The sequence below is a fragment of the Magnolia sinica genome, chromosome 17 (assembly GCF_029962835.1).
Source record: "Magnolia sinica isolate HGM2019 chromosome 17, MsV1, whole genome shotgun sequence".
Taxonomy (NCBI): domain Eukaryota; kingdom Viridiplantae; phylum Streptophyta; class Magnoliopsida; order Magnoliales; family Magnoliaceae; genus Magnolia; species Magnolia sinica.
This window is the reverse complement of record NC_080589.1, coordinates 12,366,140-12,389,232: the sequence shown is the minus strand read 5'-3', so window position 1 is coordinate 12,389,232 and position 23,093 is coordinate 12,366,140. Positions and strand designations below refer to the sequence as shown.

General features: G+C 38.5%; 1 protein-coding gene and 1 long non-coding RNA gene across 2 annotated transcripts; one reads left to right on the top strand and one right to left on the bottom strand.

The window, feature by feature from the left end:
• The first annotated feature begins 5,291 nt into the window (after nt 1-5,291).
• On the top strand, nt 5,292-5,762 carry LOC131231205 (uncharacterized). Its single transcript, XR_009164244.1, has 2 exons — nt 5,292-5,553; nt 5,601-5,762. It is a non-coding gene; the product is annotated as an uncharacterized LOC131231205 (long non-coding RNA).
• Nucleotides 5,763-10,451: 4,689 nt separating this feature from the next.
• Nucleotides 10,452-16,389, bottom strand: LOC131230752 (small ribosomal subunit protein eS4z). Its single transcript, XM_058226711.1, has 5 exons — nt 16,253-16,389; nt 12,792-12,869; nt 12,518-12,698; nt 12,299-12,396; nt 10,452-11,118 (listed from the first exon to the last, which is right to left on the bottom strand). The coding sequence occupies exons 1-5, from the start codon at nt 16,253-16,255 to the stop codon at nt 10,684-10,686; spliced, it is 795 nt and encodes a 264-aa protein (XP_058082694.1). The 5' UTR covers nt 16,256-16,389; the 3' UTR covers nt 10,452-10,683.
• Nucleotides 16,390-23,093: the final 6,704 nt, after the last annotated feature.

Genomic DNA, 23,093 nt, shown 5'->3' with positions numbered 1-23,093 from the left:
TCCAATCTAAATATCTTATGTAAAGAATTTTATTTCCTTAAAATAATTTTACAGTTATGGAGTTTATCCTTTAATCATATGAGTGGACTGGTGTCCGAAGAATTTATAGGTGAACATGTAAGTCTCAGAGGACTCATCCATTCAATAGTTTGATACAGGGATCACACATGCTTGATCATGAATTTATCAAATCCAATCCTTAATCCATCTACACATTTGATGGTGAAGATCATTAATAATATATTTAAATCCTAGTTGTATGAAACGTCCAAAATATAATTGATCCCCTCATATATGATATGCATCATGTTTATAAAATAAATAAATTAAATCTTATTATTATTGGACATTACAAATCTCATGTTTAACGTCCTTAAATGGATAATCCAGATCTAACGTGTATATCATTCATGAGTCCTTAATATTGGAATTGACTACTCAATTTATGGATAATCCAAATCTAATTAGATTAACATCCACCATAGATTACATTGTCTAAAATTTAGTGTCCATAATCAATGCTCTAGATTTTCTCAGTAATCCATTAAGATGGATGGCTCGGATCTGGTTAAACAAGCATCTATATGAATGTTCTAGTTATGAAGAACAAGTGTCCAGATGAATGGTCCAAATATGATTCAATAAGCATCCAAATGGATGGTATAAGTCTAGATAAGTAAACATCTGATGGATTGTCTATATTTGTTTGTATAAGCATCTAAATGGTCAGTTAAGATCTAAACTTTCATTGCCAATAATGTGGAAAGCTAATAGGCTAGATCCGATCCATGAACATATTAACAGTTTTTATCCACCCATACTTGTAACATTAAATTTGAATAGGCATCATGTGCTATGAACAAATTACTACAAGTCATTGAAAAAGGCATGTAGTACTCATTCAAATTTGAGATAAATTGTATGGAATTGTACATTAACTCCTTGTATCATATAGATTTTTTACCATAATTTCAAACTTAATTTTCAGAACCAGAACTGAACTGACCGGTGCGCTTTAGAACCGAACCAAATTAACCGGTTCTTTGATTTTTGGAACCGGATCCAGTGTGTTTCAGAACTGGACTAAACCATGCGGTCTGGTCGGTTCCGATCCAGTTTATCGGTTCCACCGATTCCGTGTGCACCCATAATACCAATGGTAAAAACTTTATGCAGAATTGTAAAGGATCGTGTTATGCATCAAATATGGAGATCAAATAAACTAAATAGGGTTCTTGATTGAAACATCATCGCTGTAGGCTTGATGCTATAGTCTTCCACACCTTGCACCCTTAGAGAAGCATATGGATAGGAATGGAAGCTTTTGTTGTATATAGGATTAGGGACTCGGCCCTGTTAGTATAGTTTATAGGGTTGAGGAGTTTGAAACCCACCGAAACTCCTCTCCCTAAGGCTCCACACAAATTTGGTAATCCTAGTCTCACGAGAACATTGTGTGTGTGACACAGTTGTAGTGCACCACCCCTCACACTATTTTAAATGTATCACAACTGAATGGGGTCCATTGGTATTCTCAAACACACTATCCAACCCTAGGACAATCCAGACCGTCAATCAATAAGGCCCACCTTATAGAATTCTTACACACACATAATAAACACTAGATGAAAGTGCTGGTGGGCCTCATGTAAGTTAGAGGACTGTATATAAAAGATGTAGCGTAATAAAATCAGCATTTTAACTCATTTAAATAGACAAAGGATAAGATAAAAAAAATATTAAAAAAATATTCATAGAAACAAATATATTATTAATCATTTCTTTAAATAGTTGGAATCATCACCCTCTTTAAATCATACAATTTCAAATAGCACACTGCCCAGTTGCTATGAAGAACAAGCTTCTGTGCTTTTGTCTTTACCATCGCCAGCGCTTCAGTGTAAAACGCCAAGACCTCATCATGTCGTCCATCTTTGTAGAGTTGATGTGCTCTTTCAATCCTTTTGAATGTTACTGCCACTGCTGATGCTATTATCTTTTCACAACCAATTCAAAATTCTTCATGTTAAAATTATCATAATCACACAAATTGAAATGTGACTATTAAAGAAAACAAAAATCAAAAGACACATAAATTGAACCAATATCAATTGTGAAATCTGAGGAATAAATAAATATGTATAATTACATCTCCCAAATTGATTTAAAACTCCATTGCAAGATTTGAAAAAACCAAAAGAAGATTAGATTTGAAAATTCATAGAAAGGGATGAGTCGATGGAGAGATTCAAATGAGATATTTGGATGACGTCTGAGGACAAGAACAAACCCTTGAAAATTTTAATTAGAAAAATGAGATTATGTTTTTCATTCTCCCCTTTTGCACAAAGAGAGAGAGGAAGCGAACTTTTAGGGTTTTTTTTTTTACAAGAAGAGGAAACGAAAAGGAAATGAAAAGGAGTAAGCTTTTAGGGTTTTGTTTACAAGAGGAGGGAACAAGAGGAGAGAAATGAGAATGGGCGACTTTTTTTACCTAACAGAGCTAGAGATGGACTGCCCTATCAGGAGCTCTGTAGGGCCCACCGTGATGTATGTGCTTTATTCATGCCGTTCATATGATCACATAGACCCAAATGAAGGGTAAACATAAATATCAGTTTGATCCAAAACTTCTACTGCTTCTAAGAAATTTTGAACGGTAGGCACTTAATCTCCACTATTTCCTACGATGTGGTCCATTTGAGCCTTGGATCTACCTTTTTTTTGGGCTTATGCTTATGCCATAAATGAGCTGTAAAAATGGTTGAACGACGTAGATAAAACACATAAATTGTGGTGGGCCTCATAAAGCTCTTTACAGGACTGTCAGTCTCTAGTTAGTCCTAGTGGGGTAGTACCTTTTAGCTATGAATTAAAGTTGTAGCAATATAGTTATGGTTTATATCGATAGCAAAATATTCCTATAGTTCGTAATATTTGTTCATTTTTATGATAGTGCCAAATTTACTGTAATTTTATGTGAATGTGTTTGGCAACCTATATTTAGAATACATTGGTAGATGAAGTGTGAGAAAGATTATTATAACTTGTGAATTGGTAGTAATTGAAATCCACATAAAATGCAATCACATGGTTCTTCTATAATTTTAAAAATGGAGCATTGTATTTGATGTGAATTAGGCTTCAATTCGCATCAAATACTCTCCCATATGCACTAATTCTATTGATTCAAAGCAATTACTCTTGATTACATCCTCCTAAATGACTCCGTAAAGAGTAAGGGATCCTCATCAACAAGTTTCAACCCCAAGTTGACTTGGGTAGGGAGAGTTCAAGCAACTATGACTAAAATAGAGTAGGATTTTGATCTATAAGTGTTCCCATTAGCATATGATTTCAAAGAAATAATTTCTTAAGTGGAATAAGATTTCAATAATATAATATCAAGAAATTAATTTATAGAGTAGGATTTCAACCAATAAATGTTCTTCTCATAAGATTTCAAGAAAGATATTTCATTTCTTATCCGATATTATTATGTAATTAGGGTAATCTCAATCAAGTTAGCTTGTAGTTTTAATGTACAAAGTAGCAAATATAAGTAGCTTATAGTCTTAATGTCAATCCGATATTTTTTTGAGTTTGATTAGAATTCAGTATCATCTCTTCTTAAATCTATAAACAAATGTGTAATCTTGGGTCTTTTCAAATTAGCGAATTGATTTTGAAATATATTTTTTCATTTAAAAAAAAAAAAAGATTTCTAGTATTATATAGTGCCACCTAACTAATCAAATGTTGCAAAATTCGGATTTGGGAATTAAGTCGGTATGGCGATGAATTATTATTTGGCAATAATTCGCGTAATAATTTCATGAATTAGTCTTTTTTGGGTATGATATGATTTAATTGCCTAAGTTTTTTTTTTTTTCAGTCAGATCATCTACAAGGCATGTCCCACTTGATATACGGCTAGGATGTCCACACACCTGTATATTCCCTTCCATCTATATACATGCAAGTGGTTTTATATTTTCACTATCTTGAAACCATGTTGCCTGGAATCACATCTCTCAAAGGAGATTCGATTTCAAGGATGGTGTTTTTGGAAGGATTGGGATGATTCCACTTTCATGTGAGAGATTATCCTTTCCATTGGATAATTCTCTTTTTGAGTAGGATGGCTGCTAGACTGGGATGGGCTGAGCGGGCATGATTCTGGCCCAGGTCTAACTGGGTTTGGCCTGGGCCTCGAGTCTGTTGATTGAGCTTGGACCTGAGTTTCACGCCCAACAGGAAATTGGGCTGGCTTGCTTGCGTTGATCTAAGCCGCACAAATAGGCCTGGTCCAGTCAAGCTTAATTAACACGGTGGATGGGAGTATCGTGGTTTGTAGGATGGGCTTGGCCTGAGCCCAATTCGTTATATCATGGGCTGGACTTGGCTCAGAACATTACTGATGCTGATTGTCCATTTGATGGGCCACAGCTTGAAAACTACATATCTAGTGTGAAAACATGTGATAGATGGATTGGATGGTCCGGATCACCTCTTTGGCACGTGTGTCCTTTTGTATGTTGTTTATGGGCGGACACGAATTTCCTAAAACGCTTGTTGTAGGAGCCCATGCAACAAAAAGCTGTGGGCCCCACCATGATGACTTTGTGACAAATCCACACCATCCATCAGTTGCACGATAGGATGTGAGGCTAAAAAAGGGCAGATTTAAAGCTTAAGTAAACCACACCAAAGGAAACAGTGGAGATTGAGAGGCCCACCATTGAAATCTTCTTGGGGCCCACTTAAGTTTTAGATCAGACTGATATTCGTGTTTTCCCTTAATCTTGGTGAGATTCAGCTTACAAACAGATTGGATGGCATATACACATCACAGTGGCCCCAAGAAGATTTCTAGGTTGCTCATCCGTTTCCCTACTGTTTCCTGTGGTGTGGCCCACTTGAGTCTTAGATCTTCCTGAATTTTTAACTGACATCCTAAAATAATGTGATGCAACTGATGCACGGAGTGGATGTCACACAGACATCATTTTTCTCGGTCTTCCTGCAAGTGATTGTAGGATATTCAAGTCCCTCGTCGGCTTACCCAATAACACTTGAGCAAGAAGAATCTTGGGACCACCATTGCATCTATTCCCGCTGAGGTGGCATCCACAGCAATGATGGGCCCACCTTATCTTTACAGGCCATGACGTCCTGACCGTCCATGTGGTGATTCGCCTACCTCAAGTGGACCACATTCACTCCCCCAATTCATCAATCTACGATTATAAATATCTTCACTAGACGCTCCTTCATCCCAATATCTTGGCCAGGCAATATGGAAATCCAAGGCCCACTAACCTGCCAAAGCAAACCGACGGTCGGAGAGAAATTGAAGATTTTTTACGATGCAGCGACGATCATGTTCGTTGGGAATGTGGGGCAATCGCCAACCCTCCCACCTGATTCAAAAGAATCCTTCATCCGGCCAAATCCGACCGTTGAAGACCCTATAAGATGGGTCATGTTTCTAGGGCCTTGGAGCCACACCTAAGACTCACCGATCCAATCCGGACCGTGTATTAGCAAATTGTCGTAGAGGTGGACAGTGGACACCGATACAGATGTGTAGCATGGAGGGTGGGGCGATGCAGTGGGGCCAGATTGGGATTTTGGGTCTGAATATTTGTATAGTGGGCCCGGTTTATACACCACATTATTTTCATTGTATCATTTAATATCATGTGTATGGTAAAAGGCTGGTTCCTCTACAACTTGTATAGAACAAGGTTATTCTATAATTACGTGTGTGGGCCATCTGTTATGTAGAAGATACATCCACTCCGTTTATCACATGGACCTTACTCATGTCTTCTTGGATCTTAAATATCAGGCTGATCGAAAACTCAGGTGTGCCACGCCATTTAAATCAGACCTAAACCTATAAAATAATGTGATGTGGCGCATCTGAGTTTTGAAATGGTCTTGTTTTTAGGGTATCCATTCATCCTCATGGGTTTGATCTTATGAATGGATCGGATGGCATATAGAAACACTGTGGGTCCAGCACACAATCTGGATGGTTTTAAAAGGGAAAACATCAGGGTGGACCCTGGGAAGGTCTCAACGATAGGCATTTCCGTCCCCACTTTTTTCCAGTCTGTGGCCCACTTGTGTTTTGGATCTGCCTCATTTTTGAGATTATGTCCTAACATGCGCTGAAGAAACAGATGGACAGGGTAGATTTCTCACAAACATTAGGGTGGGCCCCACCTAGCTCCCGACGTAGGAACTTCCTGCGTCAGGGTGCAGGCAATCTCCGGAAACGGATTGGCTACTCCCCTTGACACCAGCCAATGGCTGATGGCCGTGCTCCGTGGGCCCCACCATGATGTGTGTGTTTCATCCATTCTGTCCATCTATTTTTAGAGATCATTTTACAGTATGAGACCAAAAATTAGATATATCCCAATCTTAAGTGGACCACATTACAGGAAAGAGTGTTGAATGAGCGTCGACCATTAAAAAACAATTTGGGGCCATAAAAGTTTTGGATCAAGATCATTTTTTTTCCCTTCATCTTGGACTGTATGACCTAATCAACCTATTGGATGTCAAATAAACATTACAGTGGGCCTTAGGAGGATTTTAATGATGAATATCCAATCACTATTGTTTTCATGTGGTGTGGTCTACCTGAAATTTATATACCTCTCAATTGTTTATATTAAGTATAAAATGATATGTAAAAATGGATGAACGGAAAGGATGAAACACTTACATCATGGTGGGGCCCACAGAGCACCGACCATCAGCGACGGGGCTGGTGTCAGGGGGAGTAGCCAATCCGTTTCCGCAATCTCCGTCGAAACGCACGGCAGGAGCAAAAATGATGTTACCGTCCATTTTGTAGGTCCTTTTTTGTACGTCAGTTATGATCCAATCAGAGTGATATTAGAGCCATGTGCAATCCATCATGGACCACTCATATCCAACGGTCCATAATGATCATAGGTGGACGCAGATGGTCCCAACTAATAAAATTTCACGGTGTTAACGCGTACAGATTGGACTATGGACCTTGCTCTTGCCATGTTGCATTCGGGTATGATATGAAGCTCGATCGAACAACACAACGTTTTTGAACGGCCCAGCAATAGTAGAAGTGGAGCCACCATGTGGTGATCTAACCATTCATCTGGTTAGCCCTACAATAGATAGGCCATGCCCCTAAAAACTCTTCGTCCACAAATGGATACTTTAATCAACGCTGCACATTCAATGAGAAAGGCCCACCACTCATGTGGGAGGAGAACTGTTTCTGAAAATTTTGAAGTAAGGTCCATTCATCAAGGGTTACCAGATGAACAGACGATATTACAGAAGTCTGGGCCCGCCATTACATTATTTGTTCGTGGACCTGGAATCCTCTCCAACACCCGCTGTACGCAGCGGGTGCAACGACCGAGATCTGCGTGGCCCACACTGTTGTGTGTATTATTACATCTGATCCGTCCATCCCACCATAACTCAGGTGGCCAACTGTAGGTGGATGCAGATTAGCTACTGACGGCTTCAGTAGCGAGACTCAATACTGAGGTGACGTGACCAAGCTCTGTGGGCCCCACCATGATGTATATGTTGTATCCACACCGTCCATCTATTTGGAAAGATTATTTTATGGGATGATCCGAAAAATGAAGCAAATCTAAAGCTCAAGTGGACCCCGTTACTGAAGAGAGTGACGCCCACCGTTGAAACCTTCCTAGGGCCATCATGATGTTTATTTGAGATCCAACATGTTAATAAGTTCACACATGCATAGACGAAGGGAAAACACAAATATCAGCTTGATCGAAAACTTATATGGCCCCCAAATAGTTTTTAATGGTAGGCGTTCAATCCCCACTTTCTTTTTCTTTTTTTTCTGTGGTGGAATCAGCTTGAGGTTTGGATCTGCCTCATTCTTTGGCTCATACCCTAAAATGATCTCCCCAAATGGATGAACGGTGTGGATACAATACATAGATCATGGTAGGGCCCACAGAACTTGGTGATGTCACTTCAGGAGCAAGTGTCTTTAATGAAGCCGTCGGTAGCTAATCCGCGTCCACCGTAGGTTTGTGTCTGGCCCCAACATGGTGCGTATAGCCACAAGACCCATCCATCAAATCCGCCTAATCAGGATTTCAATCAAGGGTTTAGGTGTGATTTTACATTCTTCCCCTTGGTGGGGCCCACCTGAGTTTTAGGTTGAGCTGAATTTTAGGAGATAGGGTGAGCAAAAGGGTGAGAACCTCGTTAGCGGAGCAGATGTCACATACAAAACTCATGGGGCCCACCATCTCGGGTGTTGTACAGCACATTGTGCACTGAGATTTTTTGAGCACATTCACATTTGAAAATTTTCATTTTCAAATTGCATGCATCAAAGCTTATATAATAAAGAGTTTTCTCCTTCTTCTTCTTCTTCTTTTCCCCATGAACAACCAAGGTACCATTGGACCATCTTTCTTCGTGTGTCATTATTTATTTTTATTGTGCTCTTCAACGATTTTTTAGGTTTTTCAACTACTCTTTGACCATCTTTTATGTTTCCGTACTACTCTCTTTGGGTTTTTTTTTGTGCTTTAATTCATGAAGGAGCCTCTCTTTGGGAAGAACTTTGTTTAGTGGCTAAATCTACCAAAGGTATGATTTGAGTTAGAAATGATAGACCAAACAATTCTTAATCAAGGCTTTATATGGCTCATTAGAAACTAATCTAATTACTTTTCTAACAAGTCTAAAACCACTCAAATTGAAGGTACAATGAGGGAGATTTGATTCGTTTGTTAAAGTTGTGCAGTTTTGATTGTGCCAACGGTGCCCACATGCTTTTCAAAGGTCAAACAGTCTCCTAATGAATTAGACTAATGAATCCTAATTGAAAGCTCATTGAATTATTTTTTTCCATACGAGCTTAAAATCACTCAAATCCAACTTGTGAAGGAGTTAATAGTGTTTCATAAGATTGTGTGATATTGGAAAAGTTACTGAACAATTGCAATTGCTAATTTGTGTTATCGCAATCATTAATATTTTCAACATCAACAATTTCATGAAAATGCCCATAATTCTTTTGTTAAAAGTTGGATTAAAGTGATCTTGAGATCATTAGAAAGATAATTTTAATGAACTTTCAACTAAGACCAGAATCTCCTTATTTAGAAACTTGACCTGTCAAAATAGAGGCCTAAAATTCCTAATGACGTAACTAGCGCGACTTTAGCAAATGAACCAGATCTCTCTTGTTACACTTCAAATCTTAGTGATATTAATCTTATTAAGAATATAATTCAATGAGCCATGAGCCATGAACTGCTCCAACCAAAAGCCATTTGGTATGTCGTCAAAAGGTGGTATTTTTACGGGTCCAATGGTACCCTGGTACCCGAGGCAGCTAATTTGCTCACGAGCATATATGCCAACGAGGTCTATAGATACAAAATCCAAGTCGTCCATCAGGTGCGTATGAAATTATACATGTTCACAGAAATAAATCTGATCCATTCAGCAGATCTCGCCTGACATTGTACAGGTAGTCATGATGTTCAAATCAGTTGGACCGCAAGAACTAAGATCCGTTCAGATGGTAGCCAGCCATTCAACCATGTGTGTTCGTTGTGGACTGTGGCCGTACCCATTCAACCACACGTGTTCGTTGTGAACTGTGAACACCTGAATACCTGACGGACCTGAGAAGTCTACTCGTGTGGCATGCACACGAGCTGCATGATATACACGGTGCGGGCCTAGCAATGCTCATTGTTTTAGATTAATTCAGGGCTACCATTAACTTGAAAATTAATGCACTCTACAACTACATGTAGACAACTCAATAAGCACCATCTAAAATGAATGGACAACCGGGCACCATTGTCCACAGCAATTTCAGAGCATCTAAGGGAAGCCATAATTCTTATATATTATCCAATTCCATAACATCCAGATTGTCGCCAATAGGTTAGACGATCCACATTTACAGGCATGCTACAGTGTAGAAGTGAAAAAAAAGAAAAGAAAAAGGAGGGCCCATTTACCAACTCTCATAGCAGATCTGTCTACCTGCATTTGTGCAGCCTGCGTTTCATCAAGATGAGGTGCTTAGCAAGTCGCTTTCGGGCCCAAATGAAAATGAAAGATTGACACAAGGAAAAGTATCCGAGGTCGTCCTTTTCAATAAACCCGTCTGGATGTGGTGAGATATGGTCCTTTCCCATCAGAGGTTCAGAGCTTTTCTACAGATAAGAGCAATTCGATCCAAAATAGATCAATCATATATGCTCAAAATCAAAATTGACTTGAACTTGTTCCCAAACTGGGAAAATAAGTGCATTAGCCCTCTTCCCACCCAACTAATACGGGGCTCACAACAAGGGACAATCAACAGCCAGAGATCAACCGCCGTAAATACAAACAGCAAACAAGAAAGATGTCCAAACATTGGATGAAGAAAGTAAATTTAAAACTTGCTTAAATTCACCATGTCTTATAGCTGAAAAAAAAAATACAACCAAACTACAAAAATTCCATATCAGATAGTGCAGAATCTCAATCAAAACATGCAGAATCTAAGTCCTAAGGAGTTCGTAATTCAACTATTAAAAAGCAAAACAGCCATTGCCGAATAACAAAGTCCAGCCCCTCTAGACAAAACATGGATTACCTGGAGAGCTTTTCCTATGCGGTGGTGGCTGATGCGGCTGCAAGGCGTTTCCTAGCCTCTTCAATGATGGAGAGCTTGATACCCTTGCCCTTGGGCAGAGAGACCCATGGCTTCGTCCCCTTGCCAATGGTGAACACATTACCCAGACGGGTAGCAAACTCATGGCCGGTGGCATCCTGAACGTGGATGGTCTCAAAGGTGCCCTTATGCTTCTCCCTGTTCTTGATCACGCCAACACGTCCCCTGTTCCTACCACCCGTCACCATGACAACGTTCCCTACATCAAACTTGATAAAGTCAACAATCTTGTACGTCTCAAGGTCAAGCTTGATGGTGTCGTTGGCCCTAATGAGTGGGTCTGGGTAGCGGATGGTCCGCCCATCGTAGGTGTTGAGGTAGGGAATGCCCTTCTGTCCAAATTGCACAGACCGGACCTTGCAAAGCTTGAACTGCAGAGAATAAACACAATTATAACAGGCTGATCCAACCGATACTCTGTTCTACTGAATGTTAATACAAGCACCGAAATTCTACTTGTAAAACATTGGAGTTGCTCCTTGAAAAGGACCAAAACCTGCCTTTTCTTTTCCAAAAATTAAAACATATTGTTTTAAAATGCTTCTCAATTTTTAAAAATCAATGCTACAATGCTATATTTGAGAGAGACCAAATACTTATAATTCTGGCCTTTTCTGCCACTAAAAATGTTTTAAGCCGTATGAAAACTAGTTAATGGGTTCGAAAAGTCAACAGTCAGGCAGGCTGTAGCTGGATTCTTAGAACACTGAACTGTGAATGGTTTAGCCAGAGGAAACCAGGAGAGCCACTTACAGTTCCAAATATAATCAAATCTAGGCCCAAATTCAGACCTGGTTGATAATCAGATTAGATTCAAGTCCAATGATTCAGATCCAATTATAAAACAGGTTGGGATGGGCATCTAATATGTGATCTTTTCTTTTCTAAGTAAAAGAATTTCATTTCAAGAAAAAGAAATATACAAACAGAGGAAGACAGCTACAAACAGAGAGAACAATTACAGAGAAGGTCCACTACTGACAGACCCTTAACCAGGGTCCCAATCCCTTGGTACAAAACCCTACTAATCACTTTTGAACTGGACCCACATTCGTTCCTAAAACAGCGACCGCATCTCTCTTCCCAAACTGTCCAAAGAACTGCTAGCATAGCTCTCCTCCAATTCCCTCTCACAGCTGAAGCTGGCATAACCACATGCCAGGATTCGGGGAAAAAAAAAACCCTCCAAAGGAATTGGGCATAAACCCAGTCGATGTCATACAAGCTAAGGATGCTGTCCCAAATCGAAGAGGTGAATGGGCAAGAGAGGTTTGGAAAAAAAAAATCTATTCAATTTGTTTATCATAAGCAAACACTATACAAGGTTTGTAAAAAAAAAAAAAATCTACAATTCATGATCTTGGAATCTTACAGAATTGATTGTCTTAATCATTATCAGGTCTGGAAGGAATGATAAATGTTTGAATGAATTAATAAAAGAAATAAAGTTGAAAAAAAAAAGAATTAATAGAAGAAAACATGGAACACAGTAATTCTTTCCAACGTATGAGATAGAGATATCTAGACCACATTAAAAGGCCATGAACTGACCTTTGCCTCTTCATCCTTGATTGTGTGCAGACGAAAGCGGCCCTTGGTGTCATAGAGCAGTCGGAAGTTCTCATTTGTTTTGGGAATAGAGACAACATCTGCAACAGACTCAAATGGTTATTGTTAGGATTCAGCAAAAAGGCCGATAACATTGTCCAGGGTATCAAATTGAATATTAAACAAAACCAACTAAAAATAAAGAATGGTTAGAGAGCATACCCATGAAACCAGCTGGATACGTCTTGTCAGTTCTAACCTTTCCATCAACCAAAATATGCCTTTGCATCAAAATTGATATGACCTCACGGTACGTAAGTGCGTATTTCAGTTTGTTTCGTAGGATGAGAATTAGAGGCAAGCATTCCCTAGCTTTGTGAGGGCCAGATGATGGCTTGGGGGCCTGCAAAAGCCATCAGATTACACAAATAACGCAAGTTAAGATGGACAAAACGGCCAAGCAGAAGAGCAGAGCATGAGAAATTTCAGAACTTACAAATGCACCACCAAGTTTGTCAAGCATCCAATGCTTTGGGGCATTGAGCCTCTTCAAGTGTTTCTTCAGTCCTCTAGCCTGAATTGCAGACAAATAATATGGGGAAAATGTTTAGAAATCAACATAAAGCCACAAAACCAGGACAAAAAAAAAATACAACACATGGATCACCATATCAAATTCATGTCTATATTTCACAATGAAACCCGGCTTCAAAAATCGCAGGCATATTGTGCCTTGCAGCTTGCACACAACATCATGCACCTAGAGCAATTTTTCAATCCAATCTGAACATACCTAATGGATGCTATCAGATGGCTTAAGGTCAGCCAAAATGACTGGTTAGGGGTTGAAATTGGCTAAAATTTTAACTGCTTAGAGAATTGCTGCTGCTTCACCAAAATTTAAACCTTTCTCTATAGACCATTGTTGTCATGTGCGACCGCATATGCACATATGCGATCGCAAATGCGCATATCCATATGCAAATCGCATATGCGATCATGGTACATATGCGATCGCATATGTGGCATATGCGATCGCATATGTGGCATATGCGAAAATATGCAATCACATATTGGCCATGGCACATTGAATTTTTATTTTTATTTTTTTGCAAAAAAAATAACATTTTGCCTATAAAAAGGCTTCCAAATCTCCTTCATTTGCAATATTCTCACTCCAAAACTCTCTTACTCTATTTTCCTCTTACATTTCTTAATTACAAGTGGTCTCTCTCTCTCTCTCTCTCTCTCTCTCTCTCTCTCTCTCTCTCTCTCTCTCTCTCTCTCTCTCTCTCTCTCTCTCTTGGAAGTTGGTAGATCAAGATTCAAGCACTTTCAAGTTTCAAGGAAGATAGCTTGTTGATTTTCTACAATAATAAATAAATAGCTTGCTGATTTTGTTGTTACTTCTTGTTAACTATATTGTTAAATGTGGATGACTTGATGTTTAATTCATTGTTTTATTGATTTTATCTCTCTCAAATGTATTTTAAATATGTAAAATTAGTTATATATTAACTTGGAAAAGTTCTCCTTAGTTTCTTATATTATTTTTTTTTTTGAATTTTCCCCAATATATATATGTGTGTGTGTGTGTGTGATCGCACATGATCGCATATGCGATTCGACAACATTACTATAGACAGTGCAAACCTTTAAAATGTTGAGAATGCAGAGTATGTAATGAAACAGGTAAATAAAGACTCCATATACATTGAGAGAGAGAGAGAGAGAGATAAAGACTCCCCTGTCTTGAAAGGGTTCAAGTAATGATGAATATTCAACAAATCAAGAAAAAGAATTGATTAAATAAACAAAAGGACAATAATTAACAGACCACTGAAGCATTAAGTGTAACATGCAAAATTCAAAAGCAATCAGGGGAAGGAATGCAATTTCCCATCAGAACTCCTTTTGTTTCATCAACTTAGAATGGGTAGAGTTGTCCAGAAGGAAGGGAATTGAAATTCGTGGAAATGTGAGTTCCATTCCACAGTATAAAGCTCATACGCTTGAGGCACACCACTTTCCTATGAAGCCCTGCTGAATCACAGGCCTCACGCCGCCAACCTCAAGACCATAGCATTTGGAAAACAATGTCACTTAAGGATGGCTCCAGGTATGCCATACGCATACCATCACGTATAGTTTCGTGATACCAAGAAGAACCATGAACAACACCTCTATCAACAATAGAATATTGCTTAAAGGGGATAACAACTTGGGGGCTAAGCAGCGGAGAGGACATGTCCCAATAATCAAACAAAGAAAGGCATCTAGAGTCTATACTATTTTACCAATCCGCATCAAATGAAGAGTTAAAGATGGTCAATAGTCCAAACTCAAATAACAGCATATTTTGAGAAATAGCCATCCAAAATGGGGACCTAAATATGGACAATACGGTTAAACAGACCAACTAATCAGAGTGTAAGCATGGCCCACCCTTCTCTGTCAAAGTACAATAAAAACCCACACCACTTACCATGCAAAGGACATCAGGCAGTGAGCTATTTGACCGATGGGAGTTGGAATCAATATGCAAGTGCATCAAAATTTTCTCCTCGAAGCATAAGAGATTAGCCTCTCATGGATTACAACATTATCACACTAAGACAAACAAACATGCAACTTATAGAAATAACAAAAAGATGGAGAAACTTAAAAAATCACCCAAGAAAATTGATCTTTGAAAGTACTTCTCATCCAATTTTGACAAAATCATACAATCAACTACTGAGCAGCACAGTTAATATTGATCTTTAGTAAAACGCTGCCAGTTATCTGAGGGGCTCTACCATGGATGAGGTATGAGTCTCCCAAAAGCCACCAATCAACAGAGCTATCAATCCACCAGTTGGAGAATTTCAAGGACCACAAATGAACGATTAGGAAAAAGTCCAATACAACACTAGACACTCAGTGGCAAAAATCCTCAATCAGCAGCTAGAGATAGCAACATCTGCTGTGAACCCATCCACACTATGGCCCAATAAATGAATGGTCCAGATCTTGTATAAATGTGCCACATATGCAAGTTCGGACTGCTAGATAACCAACTTAGATCATACAAAGAAAAAATCACGAAGATAACAAGAATCTCAATCTACTAGAGAGCTTCATTTGTTAAAAGCTTAACGTATGCACAATTCATGGGTCCCACCATGACATAGCCATGATATCCAATCTGCCCATCATGCATTTCCTAATGCTCTCCTTGGCACCCAAAAAAAAAATCAGTCAGATTCAAATTTGAGGGTGTTTATTCATCCTGAGGGCCCCAACATGATTTTTAAGGTTTTCGACATGATAAAATCATGGCATAGCCCATCCAAGTTTTGGATCAGCCTGACTTTTTGAGGGTGTTTATTCATCCTGACGGGGCTCATCTTCTGACTGGATAGGATGGTAAATAAAGAACAAGGTAGGCCCCACAAACATACTGGAAGGTTTTAATACCAGGCGTCCCCATCCCAACCATTCCCTGGGGTGTGACCCACCCGAATTGGGCGCTAATGAGAACATGAGGAGGCGCACATGATGGACGGATTAGATATCATGCACGCATCACGGTGGGCCCCACACAAAGCGTAATGTCTAAACAACCATAACGACCCACCGTTGGATCTGTCGACTAAACAGATCAACGTCATCTACACACATTCTAAATCGCTCCAAGATTCCAAAGAGCGACTCTTTTACCTTCGATCTAATTCACAAAACACCATACATCTATATCATCTCCAACACATGAGATTTTGCTATAAAAACTAAATTCTTCGTGCTAATCTACAAGCAGGAATATGAATATCTACGCATGAGCATTTCAGTCAGTTCATATTAAAGAGAATCGAAAGGAAGAAGAAAATGAGATGGATCTACTCAAAACCCTAGAAAATTAGGGTTTGGAGGAATGAGAGATAGACGATGATGATGAAAAACTGGAAGAAAACGGACCATCTTGTTACTTTTCTGGACTGGAAATCTCCTCCTTCGTAAAAGAGGCTCTCCTCTCTCTCGGTTGCTCGCTGCTAAGGGTTTCAAAAACCCTAGCTGAGAGCCATTATATATGGAAGGGGATTCGCTGGAGTACCACACACACCAGCTACATAGCAGTGTAGATACGTGTCGCGCGAAGACGAGCACCGACGCGCCTCGAGCTCCGAGTATTTATTATATCCACACCGTTCATCCATTTTTGGAGATCATTTTAGAGCATTAGACAAAAAAACGTATCATATCGAAATCTCAACTGGACCACACCAAAAATAGCAGCGACGACAATGATTTTCACCGTTAAAAACTTTGTAGGGCTCATCATAACGTTTATTTTCCATCCAATCTATTAATAAGATTAAAAATATATGGATGAAGAGGAAAAACAAATTCATATTGATCCTAAACTTTGTGACCCTCAAAAGGGTTTCAATGGTAGAGGTTCAATCCCCCACTGTTTTTTGCAGTGTGGTCCAATTGATATTTAGATCCGTATTATTTTTCGGCTCAAGCCTTAAGACAAGCTCATCAAATGGATGGACGGTTTGGATATAATACATACGTCATGATTTGACCCACAGAACTTGCTGACGTCAATACACCTGCTATATTGCTGGTGTGTGGTACACCAGCCAATCCGCTTCCTTTACATATATATACAGGCATGTTTGATACTCTGGCTGCTCGGAGGTTGATACACAGGCACTTAGAAATCGTACACGTAGCATATATTGACTCACGTTAAACGGGCTAAATTGTGGAACCCACTCTCCCTAAGTTAACATACAAAACTAAGATTTTATTTAACAATTCTAATCTCTGATTTTTGAAAACTTATTTGTTAAAATAAGACCATTGGATACTTTTCATTTCAACCGTCCAATACATGCACGCTAACAGATAATCAGATAAACTGGAATTTTAGTCGATCATATGTCTATACCGGCATCCATAATTTTGGACGGTTTTATTTGATTTATTATTATTTTTTTTTGGTTCACGTATGTACTTTCTTAAGTACCTGCGTCTCAACCATCCCACTCCGCCAGAGTATCAGAAAATATTTGCAATGGGCCCGGTGGCCCAGCAGGTAATTTCAACATTTTAAATGGGCCGTGACCCAACCGGTTTAAAATCCGGTCTCAGCCAACTTCATTTCTGCTGTTACTATGGTAGAGCCATCTTTCCACAAGACACGTGGAGGGTTATCTGGAAATCAGGTCCGTCCATATGTAGGGTCCTATCATGAATTGTTTGTGTATCAAAAATAACTCTCATTAGACAAGCATATTCATCTAGTGTGAAGCCATTAAATTGACGGTGATAAACAAAAACAATTAAAGATAGAAAAAGAAGGGATAGGATTGTCTGATGAGCTTTTTTTTTTAAATCGCAAGCCATCCATACTGGTTTGAGTATATGGGTGGACCCAATCCATGCATTATTCTGCCACGTGTCCTGTGGGGAGATGGCTCTACCATTCCGCGGTTCTCCTCGCTCTACTGTATCATGTCCTTACGTGCCGGTACAAAAATCCCATCGCTAACATGGGAAATGATTTTATGTCCATCGTGCATGAATATCTCCAATCTATCCATGATCAAGTGGGCCACACATGCACAAAGAAATGAAATCAACTATCTACGGTCAAGATGCATGGTTTGCCTAATCAAGGATTACAGTAGCATATCAAATGAAGCTGGGTCGGGGTGGGCCAGGCTAGATGATTTGAACGGAAGCCCGGACCGAAATCTTAAGTGGTCCATCCATGCGAGGCCCAAACCCGGCCCACGGGCTCAGCTAATGGATCCAAGCCTGTCCAAGGTTGGGTCGGGCTCATGGGCTAGACGGTCACCGAGCCCATTGCACACTTACACGTGAAAGTTTTTCTCCCGTGTGAATTTATGTACACGTGGCAAGTGTGACACCACGCATTACATCCGAGTCGTTGATAGTGTGGCCCAAACGTGTAAAGCGCCTGGCTGGAAGTAAGATGGTCCGTTGATTGGTGGAGTCGAAAAAATATTAGAAATAATCGGACGGCCTAGAAAAACTTGCTTAAGGTTTCTGTGTCTGCTTCTTTATTTTGTAAATTGCGGTCTAATCTGATCCCCCGAATTTTGTGACCGAGCATCAAAAGATTGTGATTGCCTAATTGACGGTCTAGATCTCATGTATTTATGCCACATAAGCACGTGTGGCGATGTGAAGATGAGATGATGTGAGAATCGAAAAGCATGGCATGTGCTGGCGTGGATGGATGGGATCCATCTGATGAATGGTTCACATCTCACACTCGTTTGTTAGGTCTGATTGACCTAGGCAAGGGCAACATCATGGTGGGGGTCCACTTGATGAACGTCCCCACATCGTACTCATGTGCTGCTTGGGTACTTATGGAAGCCTCCGAACCAGGCCCAACCTCCTCTCTCCGTCGCTGGCAGGCGCTTGTTTTCTCCTTTCCCTGTCATGTATGCACGTTCGTTTTGAAATGGCTTAGAAATATCAATTTTAATGTTCTTGATTTTATATATTATTAGTTTCAATTCTTGAATTTGAGGCAACAGTGATTTATTATCTACCATATTATAGTCAAAATATCTAACTATCAGTAATTTAGTAGTACCTTCTTCTTCAGCTTTGTATTTAAACTCCAAACCAGTCCAAATTTATTTAGCAGATGACTTTTGTGTGTACAGATCGTATAGATAGTCGGAGAGTGCATTTAGAATGTATCCACGGCACAGAAGTTCGTCTTCAGCTTGCTTATTACAGGCATCGATAACTTCAGGTGTGTCCTCGTCAGTAACTTCAGGCAGCGGTTGCAGATTTGGATCTAAGATGTAAAAGATCTTTAAGGACGTTAGAAGAAACTTGATATTGTCTTGCCACCTTGTAAAGTAGGTTCCATCGAACCGATTAAGACGAATCAAATCCTGATTCATTAGTTTGATGGATGATAAGCTTTCGATTTTCATCAAATAACGCTTTAAGATTATTAAAAAAATAATACATAAATAATATTTTTTGTAAATGGATAAACTAAAAATATTAGGACAGGCTAAAGCACGTATGAGAATGCTGTCATTAAAGCATTATTTGCCCATTCTCGATTAGATTGAGAATACCGAAAGGTTCCATGCAAACAACTTATAAGATACGACGAGCCTGGTTGTGGATTTGCGTTCAGCAAATACGAGGATTCACTAATGGAACTCTGTACACAAATTTTTGGCAGATAAATAAAATGAAAAAATTCCAGAATCAGAAAGAGAATTAAAGAATTTTAAACCACTGCACTGGTCTTGATTTTGAGTTCTCCTGGCTAAGGTTCAAATGGACCTAGCTGATTGCTGGAGTACGCCGGTTGCTCTTCTTGGTGGTTCATATGAGTATGGTTTGAGTGTTTGTGATGGATTGTAAACCCATTCAGGCACTGTATATATAGGCTAGGGTGGTTAACCGTTTCGATCCAAGGTCATTAATCAATGTGATTGTTTCTATCTGTTGGTGAGAAACTAGCCGTTATTGGCAGTTTTTGACCGTTGTGCATGTGGTGTAACAATTGCTGCATGTTGACCGTTTAGATACATTGGCAAGCCGTTTATAACTGTTGGACTAGCCATATGCATCAGTTTTTACATGGTCAGACTTAATATGCATGAGAAGTTATACCTCATTCTAACGGCTAGTTTTTTCAACCTCTATAAAAGTCACACAGGTCTCATTCAGACCGTTAGTACTCATCCCAGCCAACTGACCTATCTCTCTGTCAGACTCGTCTCGCACCGATTCGTGTAAGGTCGCGAAGGAGCGACCCTTTATGACACGATGCGTATGTGCGAAGTACGCCACCAGCGCCTCTACAGCCATACTACCTCACATGCCCACGCCCTCGCATCAAGCCGGTGATCGCGACCGTGATCGAGACGAAGACAGAGCTCGTGCCCGAGCACGCGCAGTAAATAAACATTAAGGTACTCCACCTTTCTCATATAAATCCACTTTTTTCCTTCCTCTTTTCCAATGTGAGACTATTCTCAAAAACACCAAAAAATAGTTTTTTGCAAAACTATTTATACATACATATATATATATATATATATATATATATATATTAAAATATATTTTTTAATCAACATTTTACAACAATCCCCCACTTGATTGAAAATATATTTTTTTGAAAAAAATATATGCTAAAATGGAAACAACTTATATGCATAAAAAAAAAAAAAAAAAAAACTTTCGATTTAAATCTTTCCTCAGTGTAAGTATCTCAAAGCTTTATCAAAATTACTGGTAGTCGCAGCGTTAAACCGGTTATTTCTAAATAACAAAGCCAAAGAAACTACACATATATTCACTTTTGTGTTTATTAGAGTTTCCACAATTTTGCTCAGCACAATTAATGGTCATGTGCTCATTTTATTTCATGAACGATTCCAATAAAAACTCCAACTCGTGAGAGATGGCACCATATCTACTACGTTCACATAGGTAAAATCCTTACAGTGTCTTCGTTACTATTAAGACACTTGTTCTTTAGACTGGATTTTGTTAAAAGTTCTAAGACTCAACCTTCATTTATAATGCTCAACACTTATCTATTATAAATGGAGTCGTATATAATTTTAGTGCTGAAAACTTTCTACATATCAGTAATTTGTTTTTACTCATTGAACCCAAAATTAGAGATTTTCTTATTTTAGGTTGGGTTACTATCATTGTTGAAACTTTTGTTAAAGAATTCCAACCACATCCCTTTAGATGTTGCTTTTACTACCTTTCTTGTTAGAGATTTAGTAAAAGGGTTAGCTAAGTTATTATTTCATTTCACATAGGAAATGACAATGATTCTGTCTTGAATCATTTGTTTCACATAATCATGTCGTAAACTAATATGTCTAGACTTACCATTATAAGTGTCACAATAGGCTCTAGATAATGTGGCTTTACTATCACAATGTAGTGACACAGCCGCTATAGGCTTTGTATAAAAAGAGATTTCTAATAAAATATTCATTGGCTACTCAACCTCTTTGCCCGTTGCAGCTAAGACTATAAATTCAGACTTCATAGTCGAGTGTGTTATGCAGGTCAGTTTCTTAGATTTTCAAGATATAATTACACCTCCTAAGATGAATACTTACCCTTTAGTAGACTTGTTGTCCACTGCACTCGATATCCAACTCATATCGATATATCCTTCCAATACGGCAGGAAACTCTGATTAAAATAATCATAAGCTTTTTTTTGTTGCATTTAAATAATCAAGAACTCTATTGATAGCATTCTAATGTTCCACACTGGAGTTACTAATAAACCTACTAAGTTTACTCACAGCATATGTGATATCTGGTTTAGTGCATTACATAGCATACATAAGACTGCCTATAGTATTCGCATATTCTAGTTGTGCAAGTGCTCTTCCGTTATTCTCTTTCAACTTGATATTTTGATTAAATGAGGTTTTTGCTTCTTTTATATTTAGATGGTTAAACTTATTTAGTATCTTCTCAATGCAATGAGATTAACACAAAGCATATCCAATATCCTTTATTTTGAATACGGAAGATAGAAACCTCTTTGTTTCAGTTATACATTCTATTTTATTATTAATTATTAATATGTCATCAAAATATAGACAAATAATAATTATACAGTTACCATCTTTCTTTTTGTCTGAAACTCTTATCTACTAATCTAGCTTTAAAGGTTTGGATAGTCCCATCAGCGTGATATTTCTTCCTAAATACCCACCTACAACCTATGGGTCTAGAACCTAGAGGTAAGTTAACTGATTTTCATATTTAATTTAACACTATAGATTCCATTTCATCATTAATAGCTTCTTTCCAGAAAGCTGAGTCTCTAAAAGACATATCTTCAATATATGTTTTGGAGTCATCTTCTATAGTCATTATGATAGGGATTTTTCTTATAACATTTTCTCTATCTCCTTCAACAAGATGAAAAAAGAACACCGAAAGTCTATATGATCATCATATAGGCTCTTCTCTATTCTTATCCTTTGACTCCCGCGAGGTTCACTTAGAGCTTCCACTACCCGTGGAGTTATACTCACTAGTTCTTTATTAGGTGTTTGGGCGTCATTATTCATTGACTCAAAGGATAGTGAGTTCTCAAAGAACTCAACATCTTTAGATTCTATAATGGTGTTAGACTCTAGATTTAATAGTCTATAAGCTTTGTTATTTTGTACATACCCTACGAATGCGTACCTTATAACTTTGGGTCATAACCTGGTTCTTTTGGGATCAGGACTTCTGTAATATGCAAGACACCCCTACACTTTAAAATATCTTAGGTTAGGTTTTCTACCTTTCCATGTTTCATATGGTGATGTTTTATACTTCTTAGAGAGGATTCTGTTTAATATGTGACATGCTGCAAGCAGTAGCTCACCCCATAAACTGAGTGACAACTTTGCATGAATTAGCATTGAGCTGACCATCTTCGCTAACATCTTAATCTTCCTTTATGCTATATTATTCTGTTGCGGTGTATATAGTGCAATACATTGGTGAATTAATCCATGTTCTTCACAGAAGTTAGTGAATTCATTTGAAAAGTATTCCCCCCTTCTATCGCTACGAAGAATCTTTATTTTTTTATTTAATTGATTTTCTACTTCTACTTTATATACTTTAAACATGTTTAGTATTTCGTTTTTGCTCTTTAATAAGTATACATATACATATCTAGAGCAATCATTAATAAAATTTATAAAATACATTTTTCCTCCACGAGTAAGAATGTCATTTAATTAACAGATATCACT

What these genes read in the sequence shown, in the direction of transcription:
- LOC131230752 (XM_058226711.1), bottom strand. An exon ending in ACAAACTTGGTGGTGCATTT is followed by an intron (nt 12,699 to 12,791) that starts GTAAGTTCTGAA and finishes TGGCTTTTGCAG; the next exon opens with GCCCCCAAGCCATCATCTGG. An exon ending in TCAAGGATGAAGAGGCAAAG is followed by an intron (nt 11,119 to 12,298) that starts GTCAGTTCATGG and finishes TATTCTCTGCAG; the next exon opens with TTCAAGCTTTGCAAGGTCCG.